This window comes from Musca autumnalis, unplaced genomic scaffold (assembly GCF_047663935.1).
Source record: "Musca autumnalis isolate F117 unplaced genomic scaffold, ASM4766393v1 scaffold_2, whole genome shotgun sequence".
NCBI classification, from domain to species: Eukaryota; Metazoa; Arthropoda; class Insecta; order Diptera; family Muscidae; genus Musca; species Musca autumnalis.
Window position 1 is genome coordinate 93590656 of NW_027411755.1, and position 12814 is coordinate 93603469.

Genomic DNA, 12814 nt, shown 5'->3' on the forward strand with positions numbered 1-12814 from the left:
GTGAGTACGAACAAAACGAAAAGCGAAAAGTACTCAACTCCACAACAACAGATAGAAAACTAAATAGTACTTAACACATGTGAATAAATCAAAAACGTTTGGTGATTGATAAAATTCACTGTGGTATGCTGATGCTAACTTATAGGGTTGTTAAGCAATCACATGCGTGTGTGTGTGTCTGAGTGTGTCATTGACCATAACGCAAACGTCAAACGTTTCCCAAAAATACTTGTCGTTTCGGTGGTGAATGAAACAACTCGCCAAAGCATAGCCGAAGTTACATTTCACCAATCGTACGGTTTCCATCTTTTTACGTTGAAAAGTTTGTGTTTTTGTTTTGGTTGTGAGAATGAAACGATTCAGAGAAGCTGAAAAGTTTGTGGCTTTGTGTGATTGGTACGGGAATCGTTTTGTTTCTTTCCGTTCATTGGTTTAAACGGCTGGTTAATGTGATGGGAAAAGTTTCAGGTCAATGCTAAATACCGATAAAAAGGTTACATTCTAAATGTTATTGAATAATGATTTTGAAGAATTAAGAAAGTTTAAATATATTTTGGAAAAAATAAAAATGGTAAAAAATATACAAATTTGAATATGCAAATTCATTGCTAAAATACACAAATTACAAAAAACTACTGTTTCGAAAAAAATTCCAAATCACATTCCTTAACATCATTTTACAGTTTATAAAATAATTATTTGTGTGTGTGTCTTCTGTATGTGTTAGCAATAAATAGTAGAGATATTTAAATATTGATTTCATAAAATGTTGAGCAATTCATTATTTTCTTTATACATATGTTTGTATGTATGTATATAATAAATATATTAAGAATTTGTTATTTTCTTAGCTTTTTTACATCTCAGACTAGAAAGAGCGGATGAATGTTTGTAAATTATATAACAGGAAGTAGGATTAATGTGATGTGACAAGGCTTTTTTCATTTGATTTTTGTCATTAGATCGTCATGTTGACTTGCTTATTCAGCCGGAACAATTTGATCCAGATTTGGTTTGGTGTCATCTGGATCTAAGCTCAAACATTCCGAAAAATAATGTTCCATTGATGAGTAAACATGTTCGAGAACACCTTCCAGGTTGTGATCTTCATCAGCATAAGTCTGGAAAAGAGAACAAGATATAAAGCAAAGGATATTGTTAATTTACTTTCATGTTGTTTGAAGAAAAAAAATCATGTAAAATGGAGTTAAACAGGTATTCATTAGAGCTTTCATAGTCTAGTTTAGTCAGGTTATTACGATAAAGATATTCTATCACACTTGTCATGTATTACACTTAACAATATCTGTGATTATTCAAAACTAACAACAAAAAGTTTATATGGGTGTAGAACATGGGTGCTCTGTCTTTGCAAAAACGCCATCTTCTTGTTGTCTGATACCCTGTTTCTCAACTTCGACCAATTTCGGTAAGTAAATAAAGTATTATAGTCGGACGACTATCACGGTGCTTCTGAACTAACTTTAAATGAAGGGAGCTTACACCTATAATGTTCATAGATGAGAAAAATCAAAAAAACAAAATCACCGGAGAGATTTTTAAATAAATCGTGGTCAAAGGTCACATTTTTAGGATTTTTTATGTTTTCACGAAAGTTGAGACTCCCAGGCATCACTCTTGGAAAACCAAACTTTGTTCCGTGCTGCTCCTTAAAACTTCTAGTCCACTAAAATTGGAAATGGGATTGGAGAAAATGTAGTAGCTGTTTGTCTTGGCAGATCCCGAGGGTGTTTGTCAGTTCTCCTACCGGGCGCGTCCCCACCGGCGGATAGGGGGAGGCGGATGACCGTACTAATTTGTTCTAGATCTAGGGAATTCATTTGTGATTAAACCTGTTCCGGAGCGGATTAGTACGATCACCTGCCTCAGGGAAATTTATTTTCCCCGCGGACAACAAACTGACTATGGGGGTGTTCCCCTAAAACAAAAAACACAATATGAAGAAAGTTGGACAAAGTAAAAAAGTTACGGTGCAGGGCTTAATAAACCCAGTACCGGCGGGTGATGTTGATCTGCACACGAGTCACACCCCGTCGTCATCATGCGATCGTGAGCAAATCTCTCCCACAGGTGTGGGTGCCTTGGCACCTGTGGTCGAAGGTAATGCGACAAGCACACAGCCTAAGGGCAAATACAGGGAGGAAGAGACTGAGAAGCTAAGGGGAAGTTCATGCTCGACCCAGCCTTCAGATACAGGTAGCGACTCAGACTCCAAATCCGATAGCGAAAGCAAAAATAATATAACCGTCATGGAAATCCCAGAAAAGGAGGAGGTCCACAAGATGGTAGACGAAGTGAGCGACAGTATTGCAAAGCTCACAACACACAAGAAGCAGCTGTCTGGTGCTCAACGACGAAAGTTCAGGAAGCAACGGACAAGCAAAAAGGCTATATCGCAGGATGCTCCCACAGGGACCATGAACACTCCCTCCACTTCTTCGGAAGCGGCGAAGAGGATCAGATCCCCCGAAGAGCAGAACACTGTAAAGCCGACGAAGAAGAAAAAGAGCTCCACATCCCCAAACGTTCCGAGTGCACCGCGTCAAGTACCACGCAAAGGAGACTGTTCCGAGAATCCTTTGGCAGAGGGCGACAAAGTCAGCTCGAACGTGAAGAGGGTGTGCCCAGCCGCGGAATCGACTGCAGTGCCTGGGGATTCTGTGAAGAAATCCCGGACCCGGCAGAAGAGGAAGAGGGCTGCGGAGACTGGTAGAGAGCCGCCATCTTACGCAAAGGTAGCCAAGAAACGCTATAGGGACGAACTCTGCTATGCAGTGATCGATACCAATAGAGGTTCCGGAAAGCTACCCAAAGACCATCTTCCAGCAATTGAGGAAATGGTCAACAATAAGATATTAGATCACATAATGATTGGAGGTGATCCAATTCAAATCATCAGCAGCGGGGTCAAAGGGGACGTGATGGTGTTCCAATTTGCCCAGCATGCAAACGTTGCCGCCCTCAAGGATATTATCAGCAGCATAATACCTCCATGGGAAAACGGCAAACTAAAGTTGGTGAGGAAAGACCAAATTCCTCAACTAACAAAAACTTCTGTATTCGTCAGAGGATGGGGCAGCAAGTTCGAGACGGAACGCATGCTCGAAGTCTTTGGTCGTCAAAACAAGGACTTGGACGTGAAGAGATGGGAGGTCTTCCACAGGGAGGAGCAGGAGGACGGAACTCTCCTTGTGGTCGGAATTGACCACCTCTCCATGGCTAGTCTGACAAAGACTAAGGGCAGGGCTTTCTACATCTCCAACGCTGTCCGCTTCAAAGCAGGAAAGGCGGTAATCGGCGAAAGCGAGGAAGCCAAACAAAATAGCGAAGAGGTTTTACCTCCCAGCAACAATGTAAAGGGAGTCGATGCCGTAATCACCGACTCTCAAGAAGCCCGTTTACTGGAGGACCAATGATTGAGGTCATCCAGATAAACCTCCATCGGAGCGAGACGGCAACCATGGCCCTGATGGAGAAAATCAATACAGGTAAAATCCATATTGGCTTGATCCAGGAACCTTGGACTATTCAGAACAAGGTCTCTGGACTAAACCATATAAACTACCAATTGTTTTATGCAAATACGGGGTCTCGACCGAGAACCTGTATAATATGTCACAAAAACTTAAGTTTTCTTTTCTCTCCAGAGTTGTCAACATCGGACGCAACTGTGCTGAAGCTGGGGAATGGCAATATATACCTTGCATCAGTATATTTACCGTTCGACTCGCCGACACTACCACCTTCGTCGGAACTGCAGCGGTTGGTGAGGAAAGCAAAACAAACAGGTAACGAAGTACTAGTAGGTAGCGATGCTAACTCACACCACATTGCGTGGGGTAGTACTAATACTAACAAAAGGGGCCAAGCCCTTTTAGATTTCTTGAATACTAACGACCTAATAACCCTTAACATAGGCAATAAAGCCACCTTTGTTAACAAGATTAGGGAAGAGGTATTAGATATAACAATATGTTCCGAAAATCTTATAAACGAGGTGCAGAATTGGAGGGTCTCGGAAGAGCACTCCTTCTCGGATCATCGTTATATAAGATTTGAACTAACACGGCCACCGCCGAAACCTATAAGTTTCCGAAATAAATCCAAAACCAATTGGATAAAATTTGGGAAACTAATAAAAGATAGGCTAGGGCACGATAGATATGAATGCCTAAGCACGGAAGATATAGACAGAAATGTCAACATTATAACGGAGGTCTTAGTAAAGTCATTCGAAGAAAGTTGTCCCCTTCGAGAGAGGAAATCTGCCTACGAAAAACCCTGGATGACAGGTGAAATTCGTAACAAAGGCAAAGAGGTCCGAAGGCTTTACAACAGAGCTCGACGAAAGAAATTAGCTGTATTCTGGGACAACTATCACACAAAACTTAAAGAATACAACAAAATGACTAGAACAGCAAAGCGCAATTCCTGGAAACTTTTCTGTGAACAGGTAGACAGCGTAAATGATGTATCCAAAATAAAAAAGTTTCTATCGAAAACCCATACACAAACCGAGATCATGGTGAATGATATGGGGAATAAGATGGAAACAATCGAGGACACGCTGGGGCTTTTGATGAATACACATATCCCGCCGAACACTGCGACGCACGCAGGGTTGCCGGTAATGAGGGAATGTGATACAGAGGAAGCACCAACAATTGATGAAGCGATGGTAAAGGATGCCATCAAGAGCTTCAAACCTTTCAAAGCAGCGGGGCCGGATGAGATATTTCCGGCCTTACTCCAGAAAGAGATGGACTACATTGCGCCCAAACTATCTGGAATTTTTAACGCATGCTTAAAACTTGCGTATACTCCTAAAGCCTGGCAGGAGGCGAGGGTAGTATTTATCCCCAAACCTGGGAAGGCTAGTTACGCAATTCCTAAGTCTTATCGTCCGATAAGCCTAACATCCTTCCTGCTTAAAACCATGGAACGAATAGTCGACACCATGATTAAGAGCAAGATTCCAAACGATATGCTTAAATACAAACAACATGCATACGTTAAAGGTAGATCAGTGGAAACCGCATTACATGAGGTTGTACACCACATCGAGAGCACCTTCGACAGGAAGATGTATACACTGGCGGTATGCATTGATATCGAGGGTGCTTTCAACAACGTCAGCACCGAAACCCTTATCCAATCCTTAGATAAGTTTCAGGTGAATCGGGCCCTCAGGGACTGGATAAGCCACATGCTAAGGAATAGATGGATAAGCTGCGGGCTACTTGACGTAAAAATAAAGGACAAAGTTGGTCAGGGTACGCCACAGGGGGGGATTTTATCCCCACTCCTATGGGTCACTACCATAAATAGTCTATTAAGGACTTTAACCGATGAGGGATTTGACCCAGTCTGTTATGCAGACGACGTTATAATACTTCTGAGGGGTAAGAATCCAAACTTGCTATGCAGAAGAGCTGAATCAGCCCTAAAAATAGCGTATAACTGGGCTAGACCAAGAGGTCTTAATGTAAACCCGGAAAAAACGGAAATATGTCTGTTTACTAGGAAAACAAAACTGGGACACTTTGAAGAACCAGTTTTCCTAAACAAGACGATCAATATTTCCAATAAAGTCAAATATCTGGGAGTAATTCTGGATAGGAAACTTAAATGGAAAGACCATATTCAGGAAAGAGCCAATAAAGCTCATAGATGTTGGTCAACCTGTAGAAGGGCTATAGGCGCCAAGTGGGGTCTTAATCCTAAGATGACACACTGGCTATACAAAAGCGTAGTTAGACCTATTCTAACATACGCTTCAGTAGTCTGGTGGACAGCTATGGATAAAAATTGTAATATTAAAATACTACAGAAAGTCCAACGAATGTGCTGTCTAAGTGTAAGCGGCGCAATGAGAACAACATCAACGAGGGCTTTAGAAACTATTCTATATATACACCCAATAGAAATCCAGATAAGGTATGAAGCGGCTGTCGCAGCTATTCGACTTAAAGCGATGGACGAGTGGATCAGTAAGGACCACGTAACATACCATCAAAACATTCTACAGGTAACAACGGGAGAGTCAATGGATAACATTGCATCGGACCGTATACCTGAAACATTTGTAGCTGCCTCATGCGAGGCATTAATTCCAGACAGAGACTCGTGGATCGGCGGAAATCTAGCACAAATGCCGACTGGAAACTGCTGTTATACAGACGGCTCAATGCTAGGTGGGAGAACGGGACTGGGTCTCTTTATTGAAGAACCAGAGACCGAAATATCTCTTCGTTTGCCGGATCACAATACGGTCCATCAAGCGGAGATCCGAGCGATCACAGAGTGTCTGAACTGGCTTAATGCCAACACGAGGCCAACTACTGTAAACGTCCTTACGGACAGTAAAACTGCAATCAAAGCAATAACATCCAAGACAGTAAAATCACAAACAGTCCTGGATTGTATAAATTCGATCAACAGCTATACTCAGCATGGCACGGTGCGTATAATATGGGTACCGGGACATGCGGGGAATAGAGGTAATGAGATAGCAAATTCTCTGGCAAAAAAGGGAAGGGAATTAGCAACTGTAAACCTAGCGAACGCAAAGCCACTAAATGCGTCTCGGCTAGAGTTAAAAAATTGGGCAAAAAATGCCCATTTATCCCTATGGAATAGAGAGGAATTAGGGGAAACCACAAAAATCCTATGGGGAGACCCAAATGAGGAAAAAACTAAAAACCTACTACTGCTAGGTAAAGCAGAGTTGAGTAGACTTACAGGTGTTCTTACAGGTCACCTCGGTTTACAAGCTCATCTGCACAAAATTAATTGTGCAGACAACAGCGTATGCAGGGCATGCGGAGAGGATGATGAAACATTGGAGCATTTTCTCTGCAAATGCCCCGCTTTCGCAAACATCAGATCCCAGTTCTTAGGGAACGACACAATACCAGATCTTAATCAGGTAATTGTAGACGACCTAAAACAATTACGGGATTTTGTTAAGGGAACAGAGTTCCTTAATTAAATTATAGTAGAGTCCCCTTCTTCAAAAACTTAGACTAGAGCGCACAACAGGCCTACTTTCATGGCTTATGTGTATGTCCACCAGGACATGTGGCGAGTACTCGCCCCTCTTTTCAACCTAACCTAACCTAAACCTAACCTTGTCTTGGCAGATGGCGTTCTTCTGCCGCGATTGATGGGGGTGGTCTCCGAATACAAGATTCACACTAAAACTTTGTACAGCCTGAGCAACTGCATAAGTGTGAATGCTAGAGATTCTCGGGTGGAGAGAGGTCCCCCAGATCATGAAGATCTCCTCTGACGTGCGTGGGTAAGGGGAATCCTATTCCTAGATCCTACTCCTAGATCGCGCCAGAGATGCTCACGGCTGTAACACGCTATCAGGTACTGCATCGACACAGTATTGTTGTGTTGATGTACCGGTGAAATCTTCGTCTCCTCATGGCAGGTTTAAATATTCTTACACTAACCAAAACCATGTTTTGGTGTCTACACGGCTATATATCCACACGGCTATATATCCTCGAAAAGCTTTTCATGGTTGACGGTAGGAGGGAGGAAGAGTAGTGCCTCTAGCATCTTTGCTACTGGCGACAAGAGGGAGATCGTCCTGTACTGGCATCCAACTCAGGGTTCATTCTGTTGCTTGTTGGCCCAACGCTTTGAATGATTTCGCGTTTTGATGACATCGCTCATAGTAATAGACGGACATCGCTATATTGACTTAGAATTTTATACTGATCAAAAATATGTGTACTATATTCTTTATAAGGTTTACGAAGAATATTTCGAAGTGTTACAAACGGAATGACAAATAGAATTATGCCCTCAATATATGCTGGGCGATATAAAAACAAATCCATCGGTTCAATAAAGAGCGCTTTAATGTAAAAAATAAAACCAAAAACACTTAATGAAATATATATTTATGAATTATTCTTTACCTGATATCTGTACAAAACATTGGCATCGGTTAAGGACTTTGCTAGTTGAACACCATGTATATACGGGGCTGTGGAATCGGCTAAGCCGTGAATCAGAAAAAACGAATGCGATTTTATGAGGCGTGCCCTTTGTGTGGCATCTGCTTCCACATATCCTTTGTAATTTTCTGCTGGAAGACCTAGTATTCGTTCTGTAAATGCAGAATCTTAAGGGAAGAGGTGAAGAAGAATATGTTATTTCACAAACACATGGACAACCAATAAGCAAAGTTACTTACTGTAATAAAGCCAATCGGCTATTGGTGAAATGGCTATGCCACATTTAAAAACATCCTGTTGTGTACCTAGAACCATAGAGGTGACATAGCCACCATAACCCCAGCCCCAAATTCCAACACGAGTCTCATCTAAAAAACTTATCGTGTCCAAGAGGTAGCTGTAATCGAAACTTGTTAGTATTTATACTATGTGAAAAATGTGGAAATTAAAACAAGCAATTCTCCAACTTACCGTATTACGGAAATTTGATCCTGAACCTCTACACCACCTAAGCGTCGATACAGAGATTTCTTGCTCTGACCCTTTGCTCCACGTACATCCAAACGTATATAAATAACATCATTTCGTGATGACATATACGTTCCCCAATCAACTCGGAATCTTTCAGACACTGACTCTGATCCCGGTCTTCCATTTCTAAGGGGAAACGACGCCAAAAAAGAATAAAACATAAGTTATTATTTTCTAAAATGAATTCAGCTATAGCTTACACTTCTACTACTACAGGGAAAGCGGCATCTCTCAACTCTTCACGCCAACTGGGCGGTAACAATAATTGAACTTGTGCCCTACTCCCGTGAGGTAGGGATATTTCAAATGACCTTTGGGTAGGCAAGGCCAATTTTTTCAAACGCTCTGTGTAGAACAGCCTGGTGTCGTACAGAACCTTTACCAGACTGTGAGTCTTGGAAGCATGTACACCCGATACGGGTAAACCGGGGCCCTGACAATCCAGGATATAATAAGCAATTCCCTCGGCCGTTGCTATGGATGTTTTTGGTGCCAGAAAAGCATCAAAATGTGAGCAGTTCGAGTAGTAGTAGCGACTGCTCCAAAGCGCTTCTCCTAAATCGCAAGTAATGCAATTGGGTTCCATTCTGAAAGTACCCATAAACATATATAGTTGAGTATAGCAAATGTAACTTCGAGATTAACACTTACTTTCGATTGTCATCATTAACTGGATCTCTGACGGTATAAAGATGACGTTGGCCGGGTTTCTTATCTTTAGTCCCCAAATAGTACACGAGATGGTGGGCGGTATCCCAACAAAGGATTTTCAGTACCTGCAGACACAAAAGAAAAAACGAAATTAGCGCCACAATTAAATACTTTACGCTAATTGACTAATGACGAACCTCATATCGTCCATGAGATATTACTGATATCCTTTGTTGTGATATGGTCACATGTTTGATGTGAGTGAAATGCTCCGTTCCTGACTCCTGAACACTGGCCAATATCAAGAAACTGTTGCCATCTGGTGAAAAGACAGGATGTGGAAGTATATCCAGCCATTCATCTTCCGGGGCGCGTTCGGTGTGAATCTGAAAATATATTTGAACGTTTAAAGACTTTTCATGATGGATACACACACATAGTATGTACCTCTGAACACTCCCAATTCTCGTCTGCAAAGCATGTCGATATTACACTGTAATTTTGAGATCGCATCATGTAAACTACAGATACCTGACGATTGCTGTCCGTTACCCAGCCGGCTGACGTTAAGTAGTAATCGCTGAAAAAATAATTAATATAATAGAAATTATAGTTTAATTTCTACAGATGAGCAATAGCCAGGATTTAGCTCTACTAAAACGGGGAGGGGTGGATCCATGTACTTATTTATTTGTTTATTTATTTACTAGCAAAAAAAGGAGTAATATACAAATAAACAATATTTAATATGGTGAACACTGAACATTTTAATGTACTAATACCTATTTGAATTGATATTTAATTTCATTTAAGTACACTTGGTACACGTTTTGTTCTAATTTTCAAAAAAAAAGAACTCTACACTTCAAGAGCGGCCTACATTTTATATTCCAGTCCATGTTTTATTAGAACGGTATGGGTATTTTGAAAATTGTATCCATATTTTCTATTCACATTTTCCAACCGAATTATGAAATTTGTGATATCCAAATGTAGAAAACCTTTATTCAAAAGATGTTACCCTATATTACAGATACTTTTTGAGACATTTTATTTTAGACAAAAAAAAGTGAGCAAAGGCTATAGTCGGGGCGGAGCCGACCATGTGATACCCTACACCACTACCCCTGTGCAAAAGCTTTTCACTGGTAAACATTTCTTTTAGGGAATATAATCCGACTACCACCAACAATTATATGCCTCTTTCTCTCTGGGACCCCCATAATCAACCCAAATTTCGTGACCATCCGAACAAAATTACGACCTGTAGCTTGATTGCAAAACATGGAAGAATTGGATGCATTACCGACTATTGTGGTATCTCCCTTGTTTGACCACCTTCGCCAACCTACTTTACACCAATGTAAAGGTAATATTGTCATCTTCCATTGACAGACTTTTCCGTTGGAATACCCCTACTAGAAGCCAATATATTCACAAAGAATAAAACTTTGAATTTGTCTCCAAATGAGTTTTTCCCCATTCCGACCCCTAAATATTATCCGACTATCACCAAAATCAATAGGCTTCTTCCTCTGTGGGACCCGCATCAACTCCCAAAAAAATTCGTGACGACAAAATTGCGACCTGTATCGTGATTACAAACAAATCGGAAAATGGGATGCATTACGGACTATTGCGATATCTCTGTTGTTTGAGCAGCTACGACAACCTACTTTACATCGTTGTAAAGGTGATATTTTCTTTTTTCTTTCCAGGTTTTGGTTTTGATATACCTCTTAAGGAATCAGAGATATTGGCTTTGAAATAAAACGTAGACATTTTCTCCAAATAAGTTTTTGCCCATTCCGACCCCTGAATATTATCCGACTATCATCAAAATCAGTAGGCCTCTTTCTCTTTGGGACCCCCATTAACCCCCTAAATTTCGTGACGATCCGATCAAAATTGCGACCTGTGGCGTTATTACAAAAAAATCGGAAAATAGGATGCATTATCGACTATTGCCCTATCTCTGACATTTGACCACCTACAACAACCTACTTTACATCGTTGTAAAGGTGATATTTTCTACTTTCCTTGCCAGGTTTTGCTTTTGATATACCTCTTTAAGAAACAGAGATATTGGCTTTGAAATAAAATGTTGACCTTTCTCCAAATAAGTGTTTGCCCATTCCGACCCCTGAATATTATCCGACTACCATCAAAATCAATAGGCTTCTTCATGTGTGAGATCCCCATTAACCCTCAAATTTTCGTGACGATTCCATTAAAATTGCGACCTCTAGCGTGATTTCCAAAAAAATAGAAAAATGGGATGTATTACCGACTATTGCGTTATCTCCGTTATTTGGTTACCTACGCCGACATAGTTTGCATCATTGTAAAAACGGGATCTTTTACTTTCATAGTCAGGCCTTGCTTTTGGAAAATTTTCAACCAAAGCTGTGATATTTGTCAATTGACCTTTCTCCAAATAAGTGTTTGCCCATTCCGACCCCTGAATATTATCCGACTACCATCAAAATCAATAGGCTTCTTCATGTGTGAGATCCCCATTAACCCTCAAATTTTCGTGACGATTCCATTAAAATTGCGACCTCTAGCGTGATTTCCAAAAAAATAGAAAAATGGGATGTATTACCGACTATTGCGTTATCTCCGTTATTTGGTTACCTACGCCGACATAGTTTGCATCATTGTAAAAACGGGATCTTTTACTTTCATAGTCAGGCCTTGCTTTTGGAAAATTTTCAACCAAAGCTGTGATATTTGTCAATATAATTAAAATCGCAAAAATGAAAATTGGGGTTTTATTTGCTACTATTGTGATATCTTCGTTGTTTGATCACCTACGAGCACCTACTTTACATCATTAGAAAGGTGATATTTTCTGTTTTCACTGTCAGGTTTTGCTTTTGGTATACCCCATATAGAAGCTGAGATATTCGCTTTGGAAAAAAACGTTGTCTTTTTACCCACCTAAGTTTTTTGTCCTTTCCGACCCCTAAATATTATCCGACCATCACCAAAATCAATAGGCTTCTTCCCCTCCGGGACCCCCATCAATATCCAAAATTTCGTGACGATCCGATCAAAATTGCGACCTGTAGCGTGATTACAAGGTTTAGATGGACAGACGGACAGACGGACGGACGGACTGACGGACGGACACACATGGCCAGATCGACTCAGCTCGTCGAGACATTCATTTTGGTATATATAAGTATTGGCTTCTTCCCCAATTTTTTATTAATTTCTCGTTAGAGATGAGCTTACTGACCAAATTTCATTTATCGATTCACTCAATACCAGTGCTTCAATATTTAGTATTATTTAATATTTCTAGTACACTTATTGTACGACCACCTCTAACAATGAACCTGACAAATAAATAAAAAATCAGAATTCCTCTTCTATTCCTTAGCCCAATACTAAATAAGTATGTTTTAAAAATAACTTCCTTATATCCAAAACTATATCCCAACCGCGATTTAGTATTTTTCGTATACATAAGTATGAATTTCCAAAGCTGCTGTACAATTTCAGCTCTACCCCTTTACAAAATAACAACTTGAACCAATTTCTGTGTCATTTAGTAATTTTCGTACACTTATTGTACCACATCCATATCTCAAACCTACACACCAACAACGGCTATAATACCAAATTTCCGA

General features: G+C 40.5%; 1 protein-coding gene across 1 annotated transcript in view; it reads right to left on the reverse strand.

The window, feature by feature from the left end:
• Nucleotides 1–522: 522 nt before the first annotated feature.
• The window catches only part of LOC141394272 (dipeptidyl peptidase 4), a 92450-nt gene continuing 80158 nt past the window's right edge, over nt 523–12814 (reverse strand). The window contains exons 6-13 of the mRNA XM_073968424.1: nt 9624–9756; nt 9374–9562; nt 9177–9301; nt 8726–9112; nt 8466–8651; nt 8234–8391; nt 7956–8161; nt 523–1121 (exon numbers count right to left, since the gene is read on the reverse strand). Coding sequence (XP_073824525.1) covers nt 981–1121; nt 7956–8161; nt 8234–8391; nt 8466–8651; nt 8726–9112; nt 9177–9301; nt 9374–9562; nt 9624–9756 — 1525 coding nt within the window. The 3' untranslated portion in view covers nt 523–980. The remainder of the gene's footprint in view (nt 1122–7955; nt 8162–8233; nt 8392–8465; nt 8652–8725; nt 9113–9176; nt 9302–9373; nt 9563–9623; nt 9757–12814) is intronic.